General features: G+C 33.3%; 1 protein-coding gene across 1 annotated transcript; it reads left to right on the top strand.

Moving 5' to 3' along the window:
• Positions 1-71: 71 nt before the first annotated feature.
• On the top strand, positions 72-26,084 carry LOC132729808 (solute carrier organic anion transporter family member 2A1-like). Its single transcript, XM_060715632.1, has 13 exons — positions 72-304; positions 14,641-15,090; positions 16,681-16,864; positions 17,146-17,314; positions 17,990-18,076; positions 18,538-18,750; positions 19,240-19,404; positions 20,698-20,890; positions 21,246-21,360; positions 21,759-21,928; positions 22,939-23,003; positions 25,185-25,292; positions 25,782-26,084. Exons 1-13 carry the CDS (start codon positions 291-293, stop codon positions 25,955-25,957), a joined length of 2,109 nt encoding a protein of 702 aa, XP_060571615.1. The 5' UTR covers positions 72-290; the 3' UTR covers positions 25,958-26,084.
• The last annotated feature ends 1,773 nt before the right edge of the window (positions 26,085-27,857 follow it).

The following is a 27,857-nucleotide window of genomic DNA, read 5'->3' as shown; positions in this document are numbered from 1 at the left end:
TACGTATCTAAAATGTAAACGTAATGTTGACAGATTATGAGTTATGTACCAGTCATCGACCCATTTATCACAATGTACCAGTCAGTCATTTACATCAAAATAAAACACTGACTGTCGATGCGGAATTAACTTCATATATTCTACCGGCGCGTCAACGTAACGTGTTTCTACGTTCACTTTACCACGGTGACCTGATAACGCAGATAGTAATATCATTGTCATGGACTTAAGTTGTACCTGAAAACAGTGGGAAAATAGAATAATATTAATTTATTGGAGTTACCTGCAGCATGGCTGAATCACGGTTAGGAAACTTATTTTCTTAATTTATCTAAACTGATAGTGTATATTGTTGATAAAGTACAGTGTATATAGAATAATCATCTAATTTAGATATTCAAATGTGATGACAAACCGTTGTTTAAAATATTTATTATGAAGTGGTGCATGGCTTTGTAGACAGGATCTAACCTAGATATTAATTATAATGTACAGCAACTGTATAATTGTGGAGGGACCGCCCCCCCCCCCACACACACACACTCTCTCTCTCTCTCTCTCTCTCTCTCTCTCTCTCTCTCTCTCTCTCTTCACACACCCCAACTTGAATGACAAAAAAATGCTTTAGAAACCATGAAAAATCAACATTAACAGTTTCCAAGCAGGGTAATAGATTTCAGTGACATTACGTTTTGCTGCTAACTTGTTTTCGCCTTTTTTGTGCAAGACTCACTGTGAAACTATTTTAGCAAATCAATTTCAGCTCACAAACCTAAAGTATACGTCTTAATGACAAAGAACAAAATTTGTTGTCACAATCACAAATAAAGAAACAATAAATATAATTTTAAATGCATTGGTAAACGCTTAATGTTCCTGCTATTGCTTCCTATTACTGGTTCATTCCTCCTATTTGTTTCTGCTGTTTGTTCCTTTTACTGGTTCCTTCCTGCTATTGAATTCTGCTATTGGTTATATCTACTGGTTCCTTCATGCTATTGAATTCTTCTATATATAGGCTCCCTCTACTGGTTACTACTTGCTATTGAATTATGCTATTGGTTCCTTCTACTAGTTACTTCAAATCGTGTTGGCATTAATCTATGTTTACAAAATGGTGTTCTGTTCATGGGGGAAAGTTGGGAAGGAGATAGAGGTGAGGTGAAATACATTGATTCTGGTTTGATTTTCCTCGAGCTCATCTACAAAGAGGTATAACAATATGAGGCTCTTAGAGCTTATAGATTTTTAATTACGAGTTGATTTTATAAGTGGCTGGTAGTGACAATGAAATTTGTATTACCTTGATAACATGCACCATTTTTACATTGATTAACAAGTATTTTAAATTTGCATTATTTAATTTATCTTACATAGAAGTAATTGAAATTTAATCTGTGTTACTAATTTTTGTTTATCAAATAAAGAATGATTGAAGTCATGATTTTTACAAATAAATGTATAATGATTGACATCATATTATTTCGTCTAGTTTAAAGTAAAGTTTGTCATATGCCATGAATATGAATAGTGACGAGTTAATGCATAATAATCAAAGTGTCTGTTTGCAAGTTTGTTTGTTTGATCTATTGCTTGTTTGTGTGTTTGTCTGCGTTTTTTGTTTGTTCATTTGTTTATTTGTCTGATTGGTTGGTTGGTTGTTTGTCTGATTGATTGATTGTTAATGTGTTTGTTCGTGTATAAATTCATTTCTTCCTTAATCTTTACCTATTCTTTTGAGCGCGCTAAATTGCGTGTGCGTTTGTTGTTATTGTTGCTTTTTTGTTGTTGTTTGTTGTTGTTGCTGTAGCTGTTGTTTGGATTCCAGTGAAACTTTAAGGACTAACTTTGATGTGCGCTTATTTTAGTTTAATCGGAATATTTAAGCCGAGCTATGTCCCATGAACATATTTACCCGACGACAATTTACGTACTAATGACAATTTGCCAAGTACAATAATAAATAAGTCTTTAAAAAAAGCTTATTATTGAAATATAAGATATAAAATATAATATTTAGAGTCGCACGTTTCTGTGGCCACCTTGTTCACACGACCTTCTTCTCTTAAAAAGAAACTAATAAATCACTAATTAAAAACTGATTCGTGACAACCAATACAAAGATATGTTACCACATTATGACTATATCTAAGGCATGACCAACTTATAAATATTCACACAAGAAGTGATTTTTATCTTTCACATATATTTCATAACCCGCGTGGTATACATATATAAACAATCAAAAAACCCAAATACAATATACGTCATTCGCTGTTCATCATACTGATCAAGATTTTCCACGAACAACTATCCGTGAAAGCGAATATGAATATGCATTCAAATTGCGAATATATGGCGTTTTGTGGGTTCCTCATTTATCAAAATCATCCCTATCAATACACATACTTAAACTAATGTTCGTTCATATAATGAAAAAAAAAGAAGAAGAAATGGCCCATTGGTCAATTAATCTGCTGACTTATTAATAATATCTGTCATATTTTGCGGTTCGGATGGAATATCCGTGCCGAGGTGACCCGCCCATGGGCGGATGACCGAGGGACGGATATTCCGATCCGAACCGCAAACATGTCAGATATTTTTTCTTGCATATTTTACCATATTCCATTATATTTCAATTTCTTTATCTTTATTTTTAATGAAAATTTATATAATTACAAGCGTAACTACTTTCTTACAACAGCGTATGAATCACAACTTTTCATAACGGTAAAATGACGTCATCTTAACCGTGCCATTGTACGTACAGCACGTGACTTATCTGGAGCCCCCCCCCCCTCCCCCCATGCCAGATGAAATTTCCGGCATGGGTAAAACTCACGGAAACGCCAGTCTGATGTGCAAGAAATTTAAATCTGTAACCGTTAACACTTTTCTTTCTTGTAAACTCTACTTTTCACGAAATTGAAATGTTCTATCAATAAAAAGCCTGGTAAATAGGAAATACACGTTTTAAGCACATGAGCTAGCTTGATTTCTATGTAATACATGTATAACCAATACGTATCTTTATATTACACACATGTATACTGTTGATTTCCATTTCTGATGAAGGATTATTAAAGTTGAAACTAGAATAATGTGATTTCTTCTTTATGTTGTCGGTAAAAAAACAGAATGGCATTAAAGTATAAGAACAGCCTAATTGAGCATGAAAACCACGACATAATATCTATATCTATATCAATGTTTATTTGAACAAACAATCTAGGATTGTACGTCATCAATCAACGTTGTAATTAATGTCAACACCAACAGCTAACGTAACGGTCATAAAACAACATATAGTAGTGTAATACCTGTGGTACTCATCAATAAAAATGATCATGTTGTTCACATGATGTACCGACTGAATTGACGTCATCGAAGGCCCATACAGTGATACAAATATTTGCATTTCCAAAATTCTAGGAATCTATTCAGCCGAGTATTCGAAAAATAAAAAAAATAGATTTTTTTCTCCTGAAATAGACTTCTGCCTGATCAATAAAAATAGAGCTCATGATTTCTTCTCTCATAGTATTTCAATTCCCGATAAAATGGCGGTTTGCGTGCCCCGTAGGCGCCCCTTTTTGAGGTCTTTTGTCGTTATTTTGTTATCATGTGGTATTAATTCTTCGTTCTGATTGGTTAAGGGCAGGCGATGTACGGAATCTTGTTAATTGTACGTGTCACCGCGAAAGAACGACAACTCTTACTTTCATTTTCTAGAAAGTTTTTTAGAACGCAGACGGTTTGACTTCTGATAAAATTTACAATATCATAGATTTACAATATTGTCATGGTCATTTATGAAATTTTTATTGAACACTGAAAGCATGTCCGACCGATAAAAAGATAACGTGATAAAAAGATAACGTCATATGACTTCGTAGGCTGATCATGACTAGCAGATGGCCCCTATTGATTTTAAGGACGTTTTCTGGAGTTTTCATATAGACATATAGGCAAAATTAAAACTGTTCTATAGAATTTGGCATGTTGTTAGAATTCAAAGAAAAATTTTAAACGGAGAAAATTGGGGTCAACGTTCTCATTTTTCGAGTTACCTGCCCTTGAATTAGACTTTGCGTTAAGTTCAAGGGCAGATAATTAACATTGAATACAATGTTTTTTTCTTCTTATTTTCATGAAGCTTACCTTCGTTGTAGTCGATATGCAAAATTTCAATAACAAATTTAGAGTGGATAGTTTTTTTCACCTTTTAACCCGTGCATTTTTTCTTTAAAACTTGCCTTTTTTTAAGAATTTTAAGTACCTTTATTTTCATTGAAAAAAAATAATTCTCAACAAGAAAAAAAACATAATCCAGAAGTAAAAACAAGAATTCATTTAAGTATGTATAAGTGAATTGCCCTTGAAATGACCTCAGATCAGTAGAAAAATCTGATTCAGGGGCAGATAACTTAAAAACGAGAACGGTGTTTGAACGAAGTTTGTTTCGCTTAAAATGTTTCTGTTATCATATTCTAACAACATGCCAAGTTTAAAGAAATTCTATTGAACAGTTTTCATTTTGCCTATATATCTATATGACAACTCCCGAAAACGTCCTTAAGGTCTTCAGGTCAAAAATCAAAGCGACAATGGTACTGAGTGTAAATTATTCCTATGTATCACTAGGCTACATTTTGTAAACGTAGTTGAGATATTGCAAAGGACTAGTCTATGCCCTCTTACGATTTTGAGGTCATTTGGTCAATAACGTCAAGGTCACTGGTACACGTCTATCTTTACCTGTAGGTTGTTCAAAAAGTAATTGGATTAAGAGTCTTTCATATTCATATTTCATTGAATTAAGAATATTTACATATGTACAGGGAGCGTAAAATGTTTTCTACAATTTATGCATAAGTTTATTAATTTATTGTGATGAACGCGCGTTTCCTGTGATATTGAATAACTATGGTAACAGGCACCCGGCGCAGTCATTGAAGCTAAGTTGTACTTCTGATTTATTCATAATTTATAATAGAAATAATAATAATAATTTACTGTTTGTCAATAGATTCCAACAACATATTTAATTATATTTAAGTGACCTTATATCTAAATGTGACGTCATTCGGACATGAAATGGCATAATTATGTAGTTTTGAACAGCTGTAGAAATACGGTACTTAATTACAAACAGAAATTCGTGCAATCGTTAAATTGCGGCAACAAATTGGCAATATTCTTCCAGATACTTACAAAATGATATCATTAAGAAAGGAAAACTATCCTGCAATCAGGACACTCGTTTTTAGTTAATACAATTAATTTAAAAACGGCGAATGCAAAAATCACTCACAGGAATGTGTGAGGATGAAAGCGGAAAATTGACGCGACGTTAGTGACGTCAATTGCAAAAGCCCTGTAAATGTATCGACGGTAAACAATACGAGGACCGTTCGGCATTTTTTATGTCTGCTTTGGGTGTACTTATTCAGTTCTCTCCAAAGGATTGTTTATAAGACGTTTCTATTAAACACTTTTCATTGTATCTCATTAGATATTCTTGGTTTCAATAATTTCATATAATAACGATTAACGGTATCAGTAAATATTAGTTTTTTTCCCCAATTTTGTTTTAATAAATGATACTTTTCAACTGATATCGTTATTTTACTGTACATAATCATATTGTTTTAAAAACATAAGATTACATAAATGTAGAAATTAATAATAAAAATCGGTTTTGCTTAAGCTTTATATGAGGTTATACTTGTTGAGGTCCAAGTTTACTCCAATATTCGAGAAAAGTGGAGAATGGCTAGCTATTGGGCATTTTTCTTGGAGAGTTGAACGAAATTGTGATTGCCTTCTTTCTCTCTTAATCTCCACATATGAGATCTGATCATGATCACATGATTCAGATACCAAGCGCACTAGGGAGAATACTTTCAGGATGGATAACACTTGTTATATTTTGTATTTAGTTAACGACGTCATGAACGTCAATTATTGTATTGTCAACGTGCGCCGGGTTTCGTACCCCTTGTCATTTGAAAATTTCACAGAATTGTTATTTGTAAACATTTGATTTTTTTCACTGTATACAGAGAACATGTTCCGATATTTGTTTCTCGTAAAATTATGTATGTTAATAAAAAAATGTGTACAGTAGAGCTCCAGTCCTGTTACTTTTTGAACAACTCGTATACGGGCCAATTAAGGTCACAGTGATGCATTAAATTCTTGTGAGTTTCCCCAGTTTGTGAAATGTGAACTTTTTTAAATATTATTCATATCCATGTTTATATACATGTTTATATTTCTTATTAATATAATACGCATTTATTTAGCACATGTATGTAACCATGCCACTATGACAACAAACGAAGAAGGGGCATAAATGTCACCCTTACTGATCGCTAGCTGATAAATCCAGATAGATGCACGATTGCATGTCAATTGACCCAATTTTTGTCTGCATGTTTGTAAAATTCCGAACAACTAACTGTACTACGCGACAAGATATTGTGCTATTTTCGTGTATGGACTAATCGAGTATTAGACCTAGAACAAAAAAATCTAAGAATCTACCTTTGGCACGTCAATTTATTTGACTACTGAGACCCCTTTACCCTTATTGAACCATTTGAAAAAAATGTTTGTGATTTAAGATAAAGCAAGTTTTTGTTATTTCTCTGTACGGAGAAATTACCGTGCATGGAAAAGGTTATTATATTGATAACAAATCGTAGATGTCTTAATATGGCCATTATCATGGAACCTTCAATGTGACACGTAAGTGCCATTCCATGAAAAACGGCATATGGTCCCCAAGTAAAAAAACAAAACACACTCTGAAATACAGTAAGAGAAACATGGCATGAAAATTAATTACGTAGAAGTATTAAAATGTTTGTTTCAAACTTATCATTGTTAATTTTGTCTCTCTTTAACCACACTCATATATTCGGCAATAAAATCACGTCGCTTCCTTCAAGAAAGAAAATGAATATTGAATAAAAGTTAATACCATAAGCTTTGAACAAGTATATTAAAAATCTGGAAACAAAGTGATCCCTCGGAAGCATTAATCACAACAAAAATACATAAGAATTGCAAACTCGGTTTGATTGAGTCTGTACATGAGGGATAATGAACAAGTGTAACATCCATCACGCCCCCTTGCACCGGCCTGAGCGGTACTCAATTCGCAACACTTAATAGCGCTGGCATCAATGATACCCAAGGACCAGAAATGTAACAACAGTGAAGTGAAGTACGAGGCAACTTTTACAGCTGCCACATGGCACTTGAAACCTGCTGTTGTGTATTATAAAAATCACAACAAAAATACATAAGAAATGCAGACTCGGTTTGATTGAGTCTGTATATGAGGGATAATGAACAAACAAGTGCAAAAAGCTTTTATTTATACTGCAAATACCTTATTAAAGATCGTAGATATGTGCTACGGATAAGTTTTCTCTTGATTTCGGAAAGGAAATATCGATGGCCGCTTTCAAATCCTATTTTTGTGTCGCCATGAAAAGGGGTTACTTTTGTCGGCGGCGTCGTTGTCGTCGTCGGCGTCGTTGTCGGTGTCGTTGTCGGCGTCGGTGTCGGCGTCGGCGTCCCCTAAAGCTTGTCCGGAGCATAAGTCAGTCATTATAAGTCGATAAGTCGGATTGACTTCAAACTTGGTATGCATGCTTCTTATAATGACCCGAAGTGCAGTGCACAAGAACCGGTACTCTGCACTTCTAATTTTTTGAGTTTTGTTTATTTTCATACTTTATTTTTGTCCAGGCAATTTCTCCTAAAGTATAAAGGCTATGGACTTGAAATTTCATAGGATGATAGATCTCATTAAGAAGAAGTGCAGTGCACAAGAACTTGTACTCTGCATTTCTTATTTTTTGAGTTATTGCCCTTTGTTAATTTTCATACTTTATTTTTGTCCAGGTCATTTCTCCTAAAGTGTAAAATTTATGGACCTGAAATTTCATAGGATGATAGATCTCATTAAGTAGAAGTGCAGTGCCCAAAAACTGGTACTCTGCATTTCTTTTTTTTTTAGTTATTGCCCTTTGTTAATTTTCATACTTTATTTTTGTCCAGGTCATTTCTCCTAAAGTGTAAAAGCTAGGGACCTGAAACTTCATAGGATAATAGATCTCATTAAGAAGAAGTGCAGAGCCCAAAAACTGGTACTCTACATTTTTTTTTTTTTTTTTGAGTTATCGCCCTTTGTTATTTTTCATACTTTATTTTTGCCCAGGCCATTTCTCAAAAATTATAAAAGCTTTAGACTTGAAATTTCATAGGATGATAGATCTCATTAAGAAGAAGTGCAGTGCACAAGAACTGGTAATCTGCATTTCTTATTTTTTGAGTTATTGCCCTTTGTTAATGTTCATACTTTATTTTTGTCCAGGCCATTTCTCCTAAAGTGTAAAAGCTATGGACCTGAAATTTCATAGGATGATAGATCTCATTAAGTAGAAGTGCAGTGTCCAAAAACTGGTACTCTGCATTTCTTTTTTTTTTTAGTTATTGCCCTTTGTTAATTTTCATACTTTATTTTTGTCCAGGCCATTTCTCCTAAAGTGTAAAAGCTAGGGACCTGAAACTTCATAGGATGATAGATCTCATTTAGAAGAAGTGCAGAGCCCCAAAACTGGTACTCTACATCTCTTTTTTTTTAGTTATCGCCCTTTGTTAATTTTCATACTTTATTTTTGTCCAGGCCATTTCTCATAAATTATAAATTATAAAAGCTTTAGACTTGAGATAGATCTTATTGATAAGAAGTGCAGTGCACAAAAACTGCTGATCTTCATTTCTTATTTTTTGATTTATTGCCCTTTGTTGATTTTCAAATTTTATTTATGACCTGGCCATTTCTCTTAAACTATATTGTTCACAAGGCGACACATCCGACAAGCGGAGTTCTAGGTGCAAAAACTAGTTTTGTTGAAAATGAAATTTGTGCCAATACATTTTTCAATGAAACCATTAAAAATATTTGATGGCTTTTAGATTATCAATTAAATTACTCCCTTGAAGTTGGTCATTGTTTCCCCTAAAAATTTCAAAGTCGCCGATGTTTCTCAGGAAAACACGCTAGTAAATAATAAGTTAATGCATAAGTTATCTTCATCATAAATGGTAAAATCAGCAATTTTCAAGTTATGTTGCTAGTGACAAAACTTTTTTAACAAATGTAACAAATATATGTTATGAAAAATGCGGTATGTTATCCTTCAGTTTTATTTCGAAATATGGGAGAGGCGCCGCTTTATACCTGTCCGCAATAGAAGATGAGGGGCAGGGCGTTATGCTTGACTTAAAATAGTTTAACTTTGTGAATCTACTTTTGTCAATTTAAACTTGTTACTGTGTCAACGTACTCTTGTGGTTCTACAACTGATAACACGTTTTCTTTAACTCAATTTTCTGTATTTAAGATTTAAATTTCATTTGCATATTTCAGATCTATAAGTGTGCAAACATGCATAGGCCTATGTATTGAATGTAATGGAAGATACGAACTTGTAAATTTGTTGTCGTTTTAGATGTTAGGTCAGTTGTTACGATCTATATGTAAACTTGTTATATAAAGGCGGGAACCTTCAATTAAAAATTGAATTAAGAGGCATTTGATGTGCTTTGCATGGGTACAAAAAAATGGTAGGCATACAAGTTCGCATTTTCAAAAGTCATTTTAAAACTGAACGCTTTACATGTCTGGAATTTTGGCAACGATCGCCCTCCATAATTATTCAGCCGGTTCAAAAATGGTTTAAATACAGCTGCTCCGAAAAAAATATTAATACAACCAGAGAAAAAAAGATAGGAAAAAAGACATTGTTGTAAGGGCATCGATAGCTTAATAAAGTCATGAACAGCACAAACTGGATGATAATTGTTGGGTATCAGACATTGAAGCGAATTACATAATATTCCCGATCTTGTGACCCAACACTGGGTAAGGTTAAGTAAAGCCCTGTTACAATAAGTGCTCCCGTTATTTTCAAAAACCCTACATGTATAAACGTGACAATTTGAAACCGCAAATTTTGACGCGTTCTTCCCGTCCCATCTTATAACTTCATAATTAAAAACAATTAATCATGCCCAATAATAATGTCACTAAACATATATATATTTCATTATTATATAACAGTAAATTACTGGTGCGGATAAGTACACACGTTTTGCTTTTAATAGAAACATTTTTAAATCCATCAAATGGTATCAAAGTGTGCATTTTATTTTTACTTAAAGGCCTATTAGGTCTTAAAAGTGCTTAAAATATTTTTCTTAAGCTTTCAATTTTTGGCAAACTTGTTCCAAAAAGTTAAACATTGGCATCTTTTTCTTTTTGTACAAGGAAGTCAAAATCATACTTTGTTTACATTTGTTATATCTTTAGTGCAAAATATTTCACATTCAGCGATATGTTTTCGTTGTTATTTTTGTTGTTGTTATTGTTGTTGTTTTCTCAGATGATAGACATTTCACACGTTCTAAATCCATTACTGCAACATTACGAATGCATATTTGTCTTTTCTACATAAAGAAAACATGTTAATTTCTGAGGCGTAATGTGCCTTTAAATTCGAAAAATGTTTGTGTTTGTCAATGATTGAAAGCCACAAATAAGACTATTATAATCAGCTGTGCTTACAATTTATACACAAACCACAATTATAGATCAGTGTACATGTATATACATGTAGTGGTGTTTTTTATATAAAAAATTGTCGGCATGTCACGATCAGATAGATCATTAAAAAATACATTACACTTGTCAATGACTTGGTCTGGAGTACGTTTTTTTTAGATAGTTTTTTACATTGCTTACCTCTTAATATGTTATATATGATTTTGGTAATTAAGTTCATTTCTGTAATATTAAAAGAGCGTGCCTACTGATTCATGCGGATTTGTAAAATATTGTGAATTGAGTACACATTTTAAACTGCACTTACAATCCACGTAAATTACAAAAAAGAGGTCAAAAATGCTAAATAGCACTTACTGTATTAGTCACGCAGTATAAATAATGATAAATAATGCAAAATCAAACGTGAATGTCGTATGTTGAAAACGTGAATTTACGAAGCTAAAAATGAGAATTCAAGAATTCTTTAAGTTGAAATGGCCCTACCGGTCTTTCGTAATAAACAGAGAGCTGTTTCAGTCGTTCTTATTTCAACTGAGATTCGTACCTGAACAGGAAACAGCACAACTCAAGCATGGGTGTTTAGCTTTTGTATACATGTTAAAGGCGTTAACAACAGAAATCACTACCCAAACGCTTTTATAATAGCAATTGTCACATCAGATTTCTCTTGACGGAAATTAAGTTAAATGGGCACATTCTTCTTAGGTATTTCAAATATTGACAAAAAAACTATAGAAATGTATTATTTGGATATTTATAAAGTATTTAATATTTATTGAATAAAAGTGTTTATAGAGTGATTTATTATGGACTTGCATATGATCAGAAATAATAGATTCTACACGTATTTTGTTTTAGAGCGATTTATTTTCTCCTGTATATAGATATGTAGTACTTTTTCCAGTATTTATTCTGATTGAATGTTATACATGTTTATTACATGCTTTTCGGTGGTTTATAGAAATATATCAGTGATATAAAACTGGTCCTTTCACTGTTTGAAACAGTGAAATTACCACTTTTATAATTTTTGACTGTTTTGAATTTAAGCCCCTCACGTTGTTTCAGTGAAATACCAGCGTGCACAGTACTGGGTACCAACTGAATGACGTTACGTCGTAAATGACGTCACGTTGTATTATTATTTGGCATGTTTAGTTTAGTGTAAGATCGAAATATATTTCACCTTGTGAACACCAAAAGTTCATATTTCACTCGTGGCTGCGCCACTCGTGAAATATACCTTTTGGTGCTCACTGGGTGAAATATATTCCGATCTTACACTGAAGTAAACAAATATCCTCTATACAATATACAATGTATTAACTAATGGTATGAATGCAAAAGTTTTGTACAATCTATAACTTTGCCATCTTTCAAGCATATTATTGAGCCGGTATACATATACATGTAGTATATTTTTTCTCATGTCAAGTTTTTTTTATTATTATTAATTATGAGAATTTGTGTATCACATATGCAGATCCATATTATATGTGTAATTTATTGTGTATTGCTGTATTTGCATTCATGAAAGATTCTGTATTTATTTGACAAAGTTTTTATTTCCGCATCAACGTCACGTTCTGTAAAGCGTATAGTTAACACCAAACGTCGAAAGCTAAAGAAAAGCATTTGTTTTTATTGAACTGATTATATACATGTACCTGAAAACACTATACCTTGTGATAATTTATTAGCAAGTAAAAACTGATGGTTGAGATTTTACAGGAATGTCAGGAAAAAACAACATGTTTTTCATATTATTACAAAGTCATGGGTCAATATCTTTGTACTGTTAATTAATAATGATGATGTTTATGAAAAGGAGAGTGATGATAATGCGATAGATGCTGCCGGAAAGCATTTATCCGACAGACCGACGGTCGCTGACAGGACGCTACTGTACAGAGTTTAGAGGGGATTTGAGAAACTTTGTCATACCCAACTTATAAATACAATTGTGTCTTTCCCACCACTTAAAAGAAACATTTTAGACTCTATGTATGGTATGGGATGAGTTGTAGTATTATGTAAATTTACCTGTACCCGAATAAAATGATGCTAATTTTGAAAGAAAAAAACAACAACATCACCATCGACAAAAACGACGACGACGATCATCATCATCATCATCATCATCATCATCAGCACGTGATGATGATCATCATTTGTTTTTATAAAGAACTTGTAATTGGTTGGTTCAACACAAGCATCTATTCTTTAAAACAATATCAGCGTTTAATAACGGTTTAATCTAGTTATGATTTATTAAAGATTCACCTTGTATCGAACATTTTGCATATCAAATATGGTATCCATGGTGAGGTAAGGCCACTTCGAAAACTTTAAAGTTAATTAGCACATTCTCATACGTAAAGGTTATGTAAAAATGTACATTTAGTGAATGTATTTACTAACATGTAAACAATGCTCAGTGTTATGAAATGGGGAGCAGAAAGAAAGAGATAGAATACGTGCACCACGTTTATTGAAATGTGAAAACGGGAAAATCAAATCAAATCTTCATATCTAACATTTCCACATTTATCTCACACTCTTGGATTTACAGTTATTTCAAGAAATGAAGATGATTTAACATAAATTTAAGAAAGTTTGTTTGTGAAAACACATATTTCCGAACTATGAAAATAACTGACTTTGATGACCTCGCATCATTGGATAAGGAATCTATTGAATTGTTCAGGTATTGTGTCGTGTTGTTTTTGTTGTCGTTGCTTTTATTCTATGTAAGTAGTGACCTTTTGTGATCGATCATTTTCCGCATCTGCTATCATTTCTAAAATGACACCTGCATTCTTAAAAAAAACACAACAAAAATCTGTTAACTTCCACAGCTGTGAAAACGTGTCAACAGAGATGGTCCGTCGATTCTATAATCATTCGCCGATCTAGAGGATAGGGAGGTGCGTGTGTGTGTGCGTTTGTCCCACTTAAATTGGACCATTATTTCATAGCTTATAATAATGTTCAATGTCTCGATTTAAACATAAATTGATTTAGTGGAAATAAAGAAATATTTTACTCCTAACCACTTGAATCAGCACCATATAGGGGTTACTTTTGTCGGCGGCGTCGTCGGCGGCGTCTGTGTCGGCGTCGTTGTCGGTGTCCCCTAAAGCTTGTCCGGAGTGTAACTCAGTCACTATAAGTCTGATTGACTTCAAACTTGGTATGCATGCTTCTTTCAATAACCCGAAGTGCAGTGCACAAGGACCGGTACTCTGCAGTTCTTATTTTTTGAGTTATTTCCCTTTGTTAATTTTCATACTTTAATTTTGTCCGGGCCATTTCTCTTCAACTAAAAAAGCTATGGACTTGAAACTTCATAGGATGATAGGTCTCATTAAGAAGAAGTGCAGTGCACAAGAACAGGTACTCTGTATTTCTTTTTTTTGAGTTATTGCCCTTTGTTTATTTTCATACTTTAATTTTGTCCGGGCTATTTTTCCTTAAGTATAAAAGCTATGGACTTGAAACTTCATAGGATGATAGATCTCATTAAGAAAAAGTGCAGTGCATAAGAACTGATACTCTGCATTTCTTATTTTTTGAGTTATTGCCCTTTGTTGATTTTCTTACTTTATTTTTGTCCTGGTCATTTCTCCTCAAGTATGAAAGCTATGGACTTGAAATATCATAGAATGATAGATATTATTGATAAGATGTGCAGTGCACAGAAACTGTTGCTCTGCACTCATTATTTTTTAGTTATTGCCCTTTGTTATTTTTCATATTTCATTTTTGTACTGGCCATTTTTCCCAAACAACATTGTTCACAAGGCGACATTTATTGAAAGAAGAAACCAGAAATATGACCAAGTATTTATGACCCATGACTTAGTGAAATTTTAGGCCTTCAATAATGTTGCTGTTTATAGATTGATTACTTTACATGACATCTAACTTAACATTCCTAAACTAAAGACCTAAAATGTTACCAAGCATTGTATTAAATATATTTTCAGTGTGTTACCTTTTCATGATGGAAATGGTGCAAGTAACAATTCGAATCACCTCTTCATAACGCAACCAGCAGGCGACCAAGATGGCGGACCGGAAACGGAACTTGGAATAATAAATGGCGGATGCAGCGGTTATGCTTTTGAAACAAGCATTTGTGAAAATAGGGATAATGAAATAAACAACCGTCGAGCAAGCCTAAATACTGACGAGGAAAACACTTTTGACAGAAATATGGACGGTACAAAAAGCGAGTTTAAAAGTTTGGTACCGTTTTGTTTGGTCCTTGGAATGGGAGCCCTGTTTTCACAAAGTATTTCCGTCTATCTGTCATCACAAATAACTGTTTTGGAAAGAGCGTTCGGTCTTAGCAGTGCAAAAAGTGGGTTGTTATTGAGTGCAAATGATATAGGATTTGTTGTAACAGTTTTATTGGCCAGTCATTTTTTGAAACAGTAAGTATTTTTCAGCGTTGCAGTACAAAATCTATAGTTGTCATTGTAGCAAAGGTAAACACGTTAGCATGATCTGCTTACAATATAGCAAAGATCAACACGTTAGCATGATACATCTTATAATGTAGCAAAGGTCAACACGTTAGCATGATACATCTTACCATTTAGCAATGGTCAACGCGTTAGCATCGTACGTCTTACAATGTAGCAAAGGTCAACGCGTTAGCATGATACGTCTTACAATATAGCAAAGGTCAACGCGTTTGCATGATACATCTTACAATATAGCAAAGGTCAACACGTTAGCATGATACATCTTACAATATAGCAAAGGTCAACACGTTAGCATGGTACGTCTTACAATATAGCAAAGGTTAACGCGTTAGCATGGTACGTCTTACAATATAGCAAAGTTTAACACGTTAGCATGATACGCCTTACAATATAGCAAAGGTCAACACGTTAGCATGGTACGTCTTAAAATGTAGCAAAGGTCAACACGTTAGCATGATACATCTTAAATATAGCAAAGGTCAACACGTTAGCATGATACATATCTTACAATGTGGTAAAGGTCAACACGTTAGCATGGTACGTCTAACAATGTAGCAAAGCTTAACACGTTTACATGATACATCTTACAATGTTGTAAAGTAAAGGTCAACACGTTAGCATGATACATCTTACAATGTAGCATAGGTCAACACGTTAGCATGATACGCCTTACAATATAGCAAAGGTAAACACGTTAGCATGATACATCTTATAATGTAGCAAAGGTCAACACGTTAGCATGATACATCTTACCATTTAGCAAAGGTCAACGCGTTAGCATCGTACGTCTTACAATGTAGCAAAGGTCAACGTGTTAGCATGATACGTCTTACAATATAGCAAAGGTCAACGCGTTTGCATGATACATCTTACAATATAGCAAAGGTCAACACGTTAGCATGATACGTCTTACAATGTAGCAAAGGCCGACACCTCAAAATGATAGTTATAACGCACGCACACACACACGCACACGCACGCACACACATTCGAACCAACGCACGCACATACGCATTTCATACCCTTACCAACCTGAATTTGCTCATTAGACTTGTACTTCTTTGAATGTGGACCTGCTCATTTTAGGTTTGAAGGGTTTTAATTATTTGAAATTTGGAGCTTTGTTAGACTTAACAGGTGTGGTGCAGTAGGAGATAGGTTTGCTATCTCCTGATTGTACAACCAAGGCATCGATCATTGCAATTATCGTAAGAACTGAAATAACACATGTAGTGAAAGTGTAAAAAAAACCATAAAACCATAAATAAAAAATAAACACCTAATAAAACATATCTTTTAAAGCGCAAGAATTAAAAAGCAAAATTAATTTGATCATGTATTCACTCTATGTGTATATGAATTTAAATAAATATTTACCTTGTAATAAAAAAGAAACCATGTCAAAATCAGAATGTATATTTGCAAGGATATACGTGTAAACAACTTTTTCCTTCATCTCCCTGTCTTTTGAAAGTTATGAATTTTACAAGTTACAGTAAGTGCATCTAAGATCAATATTCTTATTCTTTTCTGCAGTAGAAACATTCCACGAATATTGGCACTCTGTATTTTTGTTTTTGGTGTATCGGGAGTTTTGACCAGCCTACCGCATTTCATAATTAACGAAAAGGAGGCCGTGGGCGTCACCTTAGTAAACTCCACCTCAAAGAATGAATATATATGCGTCCCAGGAGCTGACAATAACGTGTCACAGTCACAGGTAAGGTATCGCGAAACTTTGATGGTAAATATCTTTGGAATTAAGATTTTATCGTAACTATTTAGAAAACCTGTCACCAAATGACAGCATTTAAGTTTCAATATCTATAACTTAAATAGCATATTTGGAGGGTGTGTAAACAGATCCCAGTAAAATGAAAACTTATGTTATTGTTTTCCCGTTTATTACAGCACATTATAATTAACATTTCATCAAAAAATATGTATAAAAATAAAAAAAATAAAAAAACGAAAACATATAACCATAATTCTGTATTCCAGGCATGCGCACAGCTCTCGGAAACAGATTCAGTGAAAAGTAATACATGGGTTGTCGCCCTTATAGCAGTTATGATGGTACTACAGGGTGTTGCGAAAGCCCCTAGGGTTCCTCTCGGCAGTTTGTACATTGATAACAACTCTACGAAAGAAAAGACTGGGTTCTATTTAGGTATGAGCACCCTTGAACAATTAAAATCGTCTGTGTACGCATGCTTTTGACTGATTCCTCTGCTTCTAAATGTAAAAAGATTGCATGGACTAAGTGTCCCAACAAGATGTAAAATGAGCAACATCACCAACGTCGTCGTCGTTGCCATCATCGTCGTCATCATCATCAATATTATCACCGATATAATAGTAATCGTTTTTGTTGTTGTTGTTGTTTTTCATGATGATGATGATGATGGTGGTGGTGGTGGTGGTGGTGATGATGATGATGATGATGATGATGATGATGATGATGATATTATTATTAATGTTGAAATAAACATTATTTTTTGGTTATCATCATCATTGTTGTTTTTGTAATAAGAACTTTAAAATGACACATTTTAAAGCTGTAAACATTGTATGTGTCCCTGTATGGTCATTTTGTGTCTTCTTTTATTTATTTTTTATTTGTTTCTTTGTTCGTTCGCCCGCTTCTTCTGTCTTTCTTCCTTCCTTTCTCTTCCCTTCGTGACTTCATTACATTCGTTTATTTATTTATTTGTTTCTGTTAAACTAGCAGAATTGATCAAATTAGATATATGTTACACATAAATAACATTTAAAACATCTGATCAATACAAAGCGTAAATTTTGTTTAGCATATTTTACTCTCCTTAGTTGTTTTCTTCTTCAGGAATTCTTATGTCTTTTTCGATATTTGGACCATTCATTGCTATAACTGCAGGAGGGCTGTTCAACAAACTACCTGTTGATTTAAAAGGTATGAGGGTTGTTTAATTTGTTTTTACATAAATTTTTGAATTATCATATATTTATTTGATAACCGACTTTTTAAAAGAACAACCAAATAACAAAACGCAAAGTTACCGAATGAGACCTATACGTCTGTGCAAGAATAGCGCTAATGTACCTTTTATATGCCTTCGAGCTTCTGTAGATGTTTATGCTATAAGAAGGGTACATTTACCTAAGAGCGTGTCAATGGTTGCTAGTTTTACGTAACGACAATTTAAAAGTTGCACCCGTAAACTGCATTAGTAAGGACAATTCAAAAGTTCTATTGAAAAGTCAATTTAATTGTGCACCATAAAGACAATTTAAAAATTACATTAGTAACTGCACCACAATGATAACTTAAAATCTAATTTTACCAAGTGAACAAATTGTTGTTAAATACTGTTGTCTCAAATGATTAATGCGTACACTTATCAACTGTTACAGAGACATCTTTGACACCAGAAGATCCGAGATGGATTGGTGCATGGTGGTTGGGGTTTATTGTTTTTGGAGCCAGCGCGATCATGATGTCATTTCCGATATTCTTTTTTCCGGCTTCATTGCGGGCAAGCGAAGAAAAATCTCAAGTACAACAAGCAGAATATGCTAACAGTTCTGTAATAGAATCATCACCAAGATTTACGGAAACTCTGAAAGGTAACTGAGAGTGTGCATGTTTTTATAAATAACTTAAGCTTGTAAATGTAACATGTATGTATATATGTATGCGTGCGTGCGTGCGTGCGTGCGTGTGTGTGTGTGTGTGTGTGTGTGTATGTTCCAAGCACGAGAATACATTGAAGGATATTTCATTGGCATGAAAATGAAGATGATGTACAGGGCTAAATGCAAAACTACCACATGACCAGTTACAAACGTTGATGAATCGGTTAATAACAACTAACGTCGGGTATCATCGTACTAAATTGTAAGCCACTCCCACCTGCTTTTATGGATTTTTAGGACATTTTCGTCTCTTAAAAGAGTGGTTCCCTCTGTGAGATCATTATTTGAGAAAATAATATGTCGGCTTTCAGGCATGCTCAACGGGCTGCATAAACCTTAATTAGTTAAAAAAAAAACTATGCTCTTCCTCTCACTAAATGCACAGCATATTATTAAAGTAAAATTGATATTTTCTTTCAGATTTGCCCCGGTCGATATTTCGAGTACTTCAACAACCGGTGTATGTGTGTAATTTACTCTCCGTGCTGTTCCTTGTTTTTGCATTCATGGCATTTGGTTCGTTTGGTCCAAAGTACATAGAAAATCAGTTTAGAGTTCCCACCTGGAAGGCGAATATCATATTAGGTAACGACAACATTGTTTCATTATTATTTTACATTTTATTTAAATCAGTTATTAGTCGCTGTATAGAACACTCTTGAAGTCTTAAACTTATTAGCTAAAGGTCTCAGCGTACCCGTTTATATACTATGACATGACGTGAACCCATCAGATGAAAAAAAAAATGTTAATTAGCGGCTTATAAAGTTTTGGAAGCCAGAACTATAGACTTATGTGTCATACATTTTCTCTTTTTTTTGCCAAAAGACAAAAATTGAAGTAAGCATGTGTTTATATAATGTTACGAATGTATATTATATTGCTATTGTTAAAGTTATTATTGTAATACCATGCCCATGTTCCTCTTTGTTGGAAGTATGTCTATGTTTTTATATGTCGTGTGTGTATATGTATCTGCGCGGTTACATTGACACAATAAATTTGTTTCATTGTCAATTTTCTTGTATTGTTAAAACATGAAATGTATGAGTTAAAGGAAAGTACATGTACAGTCAGGACTCATTACAACGACACTGTTGGTTCCCAAATGATATGTTAGTATATCGAATTTGTCAGTATATTGAATTTCATCATTCATCATGTAATGATATGCTTATTCACTGGTATCTGAACATTTATGTATTTAGGTCTATTATGATTTTTTTTTGTGTTTATGTGTTCACTTTATTATACACATTACATATCATACACATAATACAACAACTTCATTAAAATAAGTATTAATTAGTGCACTAAACTAAACTCGTTTTTTTTTTGTTCAAAAGTTAAATTAGTCCGTTGATGTTTAGCTGGAGGTTCTGCCATTTAATTATAATAAAAAGTCACAAGTTGGCAAGTGTAAGACAACAACACGTTGGTATTGTAATAAGGTTTAACAATCAACTGACCAAGCTACAATACCTATTTTTTGTTCACGGCTCAATGATACGCGAGCTTGACTGACCAAGTGTCAGTTTAACGGGTACTTATTGTATAGAAAATAACACGTTTGGTTTCCAATTTTATAGTGTCGGAGTCGGAATACGAATTTTCCGTTATAAAGGATTATAATAACGTTGAAAAAATTTGGTTCCCACCAAATCACTGTCGTTCTTTGAATTTGTCAGTATAATGGATTCCGATGTATTGAGTCCTGACTGTATATCGTTCTTTATAGTTTTACAGCATTTAATGTAAAATTGTTTTCCTTTAGTTCATGTTAAAACATGGTAAATAATCAACCAAACGTTTCCACGATACACGATACATGTATATGTTTTATAATAAACGCATTTACTTACCCGGATGTATTTACAGGTGCAGAGAAGCTGGTTACAACGGTTCTTGGAACGTTTCTGGGCGGAGTTATTACAAGGAGGCTCCGCCTTGGATTGTATGGGTGTGTTAAAATGTTGCTGATGTGTCGCTCTTTCTCATTTGTTTGCCAGATAGCCAACTTTGTTCTAGGGTGTGATAACCCGCCAATCATTGGATTTGACACAGAAAATAGGTCAGTAGATGACACTTTTGTAAACTTACCCCCCACCCCACCCCCTCTTCTGTTCCCACATGCTCAGGGAATATTTGGGACATTGGCTTTTGTATTTGTATTCTTGCTCGGATTAAAGATCACATAATTTTACGAAGGATAGGCACCTTATAAGATTTAATAGGTAAGCTTCGCAGTGAACCGCACATATAGTATATGTTTAAATGTATATACATGTATTAATACCATAAAGAAACAAATACTACACTTTAAGGGGAATTTGAGCTGATTGCATTACACAAAACACTTATAAATATAAATAAAATAGCAATTCGTCTTGTGTGTCAAAAGACTTCATTGAATTTTAATATTTCAGCCGGATAGAAAGTCCAGCTTGTGTTTGTACGATGGTCCCGTATTTTCCGGTGTGTGCGAATGGGCAGTCATATTTTTCACCATGTCACGCTGGTTGTACTACAGAACTTCAAGGGGTAATATACACATGTATATTTGTTTTACTTTAAGAAATTCATGAAGACCACAATTAACACATTAACTTTTTGTTTGAACTCTGCTTTTGCCCAATTAAACGAATTTTTTTTATATTCTTAACACTAGACCGACTTAAAGGGAATTGTAGCCAGTTATGAAGTCTGCAGGGATTGAACACGCGGTTCCTAGGCTGTGAAGTATGCAATATGAAATTAGGACAACATTCCTAACATGATACTGAATCTGTGTAATATATGTTTCTTGATGTTTTTCGTCTTGTAATAGGATGTTTCTATTGTACCTCTAAATTCATTTCATAATACATATAAATGTCTTAGAATAATAAAATAGTCAGCGATTTAAATTATAAAATGATATAACATGTGTATATTATTAGGTATATTCAAATTGCACGGCGGCTTACAGTGAAGATTCTATATCAGGGACAGTAACTCAAGGTTTCTGTGGCGGTGAATGTTCGTATTTACTTCCCTTTATCATATTGAATGCCTGCAGCTCCTTGATTGGAACAATGACACTTTCGCCGTCATACGTCACTATGTTAAGGTAAAGTCACCATTATTACGATTTAGTTGTTGACTTAGATTAGATAATTGATTATATTGTGTTTCCTGTTTATGTACAAACTAAGGTTTCACGGCTTATTATACAAAGTGTGTTATTTAATATTAATCGCCTGGTTTGAATTGTTGTACGCATAATTAAATCAACTCCTTTTAAAATGTTGAACTGCAGTAGTAACAAATAAATATAAATACAAATATCTTTATTTCTCTCAGGTCAAGACATTGACAACATGAGGTAAATAAATATTAACAAAGTTTCGAGGCTCAATAGAACACATACAAAAAAAACATAAAGCATATAATTAAAATACATGTTAAGGGAGAGTACCTTAGGTATTTTTAACATACTAAAATATTTGCATGTATAAAAATTTACACGTGTTATATGCATTTATTTTCATTATATAATTTTTTCAACTATATCCTTAATAAACATACATATTTTCTTATATTCAAAATTACTATGGTTGATAATATTCATAAGTTTATCAAAAGAATAAATGTTTCGTCTAATATGATAATTGGGTCGTAAGTATTTTTTTATTTGATGATCAAACTATTTACATTCTAGAAGGTAGTGAAATTCATCTCCAACTGAGGAATTACATTATGTACATTTTCTCATATTAAGTTCTATCCCATGTCAACCATTTTTGATTTGGAAAAAGATGTGTGTCCCAAATATTGTTCATGCCGCATTTGACGAGTATATCTCTAATACACGTTATCCACATAAAATTATTGCTTTGTTGTGTCTACTATAAAGAGCAAAATAATACAGTGTTTGCGTTAGTTAAATGCACCTCCCTTGTTTATTATTAGATTTACAGGGACATATTGTGTGCCAATGAATTAATCTTGCCTGATAAATTTGGTAAAATTATACTCTAGCACGATATTCAGAAAAATTATTAAGACATAACTTTATGTATTATAAATAATTAAAACATGTGGCAAAATACCATTTATATTTTATATCACAATTAACAGGGCTGTTTCTGAGAAAGACAGAGCGATGGCTGTTGGGTTACAATCATTTCTTTTGGCGTTACTAGGTAACCAATTATTAGTTTCGAATAGAATTTGTAGAAGCATAATCAAGGGGCAGGACGTGAAGTGGTTGCACACTTGGTTCAAGCGAGCGAATTGGTTGCAAACTTGACAAAATGGCGAACACGACGTGATTTTTTGAAACGGGTGAACGAATATTTGTCCTAGATCCTAGATTCTGTTTTGACGAAGTTATTGAAGATATAAACTGATCATGTAGATATTTTGAAAATTGACATGTGACATTCTGGTCGGTTTTTCTCCTAATTTATTCGAATTTGTAAGTTTTGAACTGCATTTAACAATAACAAAATTTATGTTTCAAATTACATGGTTCTCAGTTCAATACTTTAATCATTAGTAGAAGCGTGCAAACAAAATGATAGCATATAGAAAAATATTTATTAATATTTCAATTCTAATAAATGTCATCATATGTAAAATGCAATGAAAACTACATACAAAACAAACGTATGTGAGAGTACTGTTGTATTTAAGAGAATTATTTTCATCATAAACATAAGGACATGTGCACACATACGATGTACTCGGCAAAATTTCCAAAGTTTATCAAAACCACAAGAAATGTTAATTTGTTTGTTTCGTATGTAAAGATCAGCAGTTGCTTTAGACATAAAGTACATGTATATAAATGTACTTAAAATATTTTTACAAACCAAAAGTTAAAATGACAGTCATGCTTGTTTACAATATTTCGGATTTGATGTACATCACTTGTCAATTGGTATTCTAAAGGTGATTTTGATTATTAGATCATAATATAACTGATATACGATTGGTTATTTACATTGACTGATACGTGACAAAACTATTTAAAGTCATTGTTCGAGTTAGGGAATTTGGAAGATGTTTTGCTTGGTCAATAATAAGGAACAATTTAAAGAAACATGTAATGCCCTTGGGTCAAGGTTAATAGTTTAGTTTTTATCTACTATATAATCAAATTTATTTTAAATCACAAAGAAGAACAATGATGAAAGCTATTTGCTGCTATTTTTTTCTTCTTTTCCTTTACAGTTAGTCATACCAAGATATAAAAAAGTCCTAAGACTTTGTAAAAAGAATAGAAGTATATTGAGGAGAAAAAATGATGAAGATAAACACAACTGAACTTCAATTTAATATATATATTTAATTATATATAGCTATTTGAAAGATCCTGTGTTAGTATATATCTGCACGCATGCACAATTTGTATATATATATTTCTTATTAGATGAACGGGTATAATTGCCTTAATATTGCTAATTATTTAAAGAAATGAAAAGTTATTCCTCGCTAAAAATATGTATGCCACATTATTGACACAAAAGTTTGCAACCAAAAATGCTTGAAGTATAAGTCTGCAACCAAAATGTGCTTGAACAAGATATTTTTGTGTATTGAACGTTATCTTCGGACTTGCCAACTAAACCATTTGTACAGCATTTACAGAAACATATTTTGTTATTGTTAAATGCAGTTCCAAACTTACAAATTCGAATAAATTAGGAGAAAAACCGACCAGAACAGTCACATGTCAAATTTCAAAATATCTACATGATCAGTTTATATATTCAATAACTTCGTCAAAACAGAATCTAGGATGCTGAAACCTTTAACCGAGTGTGGCATATATAATGCATTATGGAATAGACATACAAATGAACTTCAAAATAACAAAGAAACCCACTTGCTTAGCAAAAATTCGTTCATCCGTTTCAAAAAATCACGCCGTGTTCGCCATTTTGTCAAGTTTGCAACCAATTCGCTCGTTTGAACCAAGTGTGCAACCACTTCACGTCCTGTCCCTTGATAATTATAAATTACTCTATACATGTACATAATTTGTGTTTCTATTCAATTTAGTTTCAATATGTCTGACAAGCTTATGAATTAACCCTATCGTTATGTCTTGAAAATTCGGCATTTGTTTCATCATTCTGTAAACATAAACATAAAAAACAATGTCGCGACCAATGTCAGCAATAATTGCTTGGCAACTCGCTGTTTCTTCAGTAAATATTGTACAATTTATGGATTATGACAAAGTCTGCCGATTTTATACTAAATAATGATGGTAACCCACCTTTTTGCATGCACGACAATAACTGTTAATTAGATAGTAAAAATAAAAATCTTTTAGAATGAATTAATCGAACCATTTTCTTTTCCCGAAACTATAGTTTTCCTTCCGGCACCGATAGTGTATGGTGGGGTATTTGACTCTTTGTGTCTTCTGTGGAAATCAACTTGTTCAGGAGATGGGGCGTGTCTCTTATATGATGTTACAGGTAATTCAGTCTTTCATTTTTTTTAAATATTTTTGAATTGTACTTGTTAATGTCAGGGAAACGTTTGAATATCAATCGTTGTTTGTTGTCACATTTTTATATTTCTGTAAAATATTGTTTAACTTTGTTTGAGGTCGATTATCGTTTGAATATTGTTAAACGTGATTACCTTTATCATCATCATCATCATCATCATCATCATCATCATCATCATCACCATCATTATTATCAATATTATTACGTGATTTCACTTCCCTAGATTATTCTGCGGGTTTATACATCGACTGTCGCCAAAGCTAGGGAATCCGCTCATATCATGTATCCGTCTGTTATGTAATAATGTTCAAACTTGATAAACCTATTTTAATTGAAATCAAATTTGAGGATTTTTTTTAATTTAAGGAAACCAAATGAAAAAAGACTGAGGAATACATTGCAACAATGCATAATTCTTAAATATAAACATTTTGTAAATGATTTTTTTTTCAGATATGCGATTAAAATTTGTCGCCATCAACGTAGGTCTTATTGCTGCTGGTCTCGTTCTCACGTGTGTCACGTGCGGGTTCGCTAGAAAGAAAGAAGCAGACGAGAAAAGACGTCTGGAGAAATCTGTTGAAGTGAAGCCCCCAGTGCCGCAGCCAAGACCTTCACTATCAAAATAACTTTATTATTATAGATGTGTCGTTAACAACGTTGATATTGATTATTCAAAAGTGAAATGTTATATACAGTCAAACTTGTATAAAGCGACCGCGCAAGGGAAACACCCAAAACGGTCGCTTAATGAAATGGTCTCTTAAGACAAAGCATGATATAAAAGTCAAAATTTATAAATGACATTTTTCTTTTGCGGTGGGATTGTTTTTTTTCAACTTCATTTATATAAATGTTGAATAATTAGTATGCTCCGATAATCTAAATGGATACTTAGGTAAAAAATAACTTTCTGATATTTATTGACAAAACAGTTTTGATCCATTACGTACATGTTTGACATTTTTCCAGAATTTTTTTTTACTTCTTGGTTGTTTTTCCTTGTCTCCAACACGAAAACCCTATTAGTGAAAATGTTTTCTGTAGTGCATTTTTTCATTTGAAATAAACAAACTATATCTAATTGTTACGATTAATTTAATTGCTGATCAAGTTCAAGGTCAATTTCATGCAGTCTAAATGTCAACAAGCGAAGCGCATACACCATATCTCAGTAGGGGGGAGCATTGCATTGTTTATCCGATTTTATTGGATAATACACGTCACGAGTATACTTAACTTCTTTTGCATACGCTAAAACAGTTTGGGAAATAGAGTTTTTCACACATTTATTTGTTGTGTTTTGACTGTTGACACTTGTGACATTACGAGGCGGCGTTCTCTAAAAACACAATTACTAATGACAGGTAAAAGCGGTTGTTTAATGAAAAGACTGATCTCAATTATGTGACTAATTAGCGGTCGCTGGTCGCGTTGAGCAAAAGTCGCTTAATACATTAAAGATATAGAGAGAAAATGATCGGGGGGATTTAATGTGGTTGTTTAAGACAAAAGTCGCTTAATACACGTGGTCGCATGGGCAAGTTAGACTGTAATTTGAATAAAGGGATATTTTGATGTTCAGATTCACAACTTTTGACTTCAAGTTCTATCAGTATTTGCATGGAGCTAATTGGCAGACTTGTGTTTCTGTAAGTTATCATATGTTGCGAGATTTTGCGAGATTTGATGCATCCTGGGTAAAAGTAGCCAAAATACCACCATATTGAATTCCCGGAGGTACATCAACAAAAAAGACTAAACATTTTTTACTTATATAAAAAGTAATAGTTATTTATTCTAAAACGTACAAAACACACTTTTCCACACAAATATGTCTCCGATGAAAATCGATGTCGGCAATGTGGGCAATAATTCACGGATATCGCCGAAGTTTAACGATACCGTTATAATGTATTGTATAACATGTCTTGCTTTTTTTTCTACGGTGTTTCAAAAAGGCGTGGGACAAGAACGCGAGGTCCCTAATACGATTCCGTATCTATGAATATAATTCGTTGCATTTTTTCTACGGTGTTTCAAAAAGGCGCGGGGCGAGGACGCGAGGTCCCTAATAGGAGTCCGTATCTATGAATATAATTTGTTTGTCTTTTTGTTATATGAGTAATAAACCATTAATTTTATTAGTTTGCATCTTTCTAATGCCAACTCGTATGGCGGGGTTATTCTTGATGTAAAAGACTTGATTAAGAACCCCCAGGTCTAGAGTGCAGATGGATTGAACTTATGACCACCTTCAAAGCGAATTATTTTAGCAATTTAAACGCTAGTGTTTACAACACCAATTTAATCGAGGACTCTCTTAGTTTGGCTCTTGATTCGGGTATAGCCGATATTATAGTGACGGGTGACTTTAACTTTAATGATTCAAATCCTCAATCCTACTCATTTTACAGAACACTCTTCTTCGATTCTTGATCTTTTCTTAGTTACCTGCAGCCATAATGTTGTCATTTCCGGTGTAGGAGAACCGGTGTTTGATCAGAACCAGTGCTATCATTGTCCAAT

This window comes from Ruditapes philippinarum, unplaced genomic scaffold, assembly GCF_026571515.1.
Source record: "Ruditapes philippinarum isolate M1 unplaced genomic scaffold, ASM2657151v2 ctg26_1_1_1_1, whole genome shotgun sequence".
In the NCBI taxonomy this organism is placed as follows: Eukaryota; Metazoa; Mollusca; class Bivalvia; order Venerida; family Veneridae; genus Ruditapes; species Ruditapes philippinarum.
This window is presented reverse-complemented; position numbering and strand designations above follow the sequence as displayed.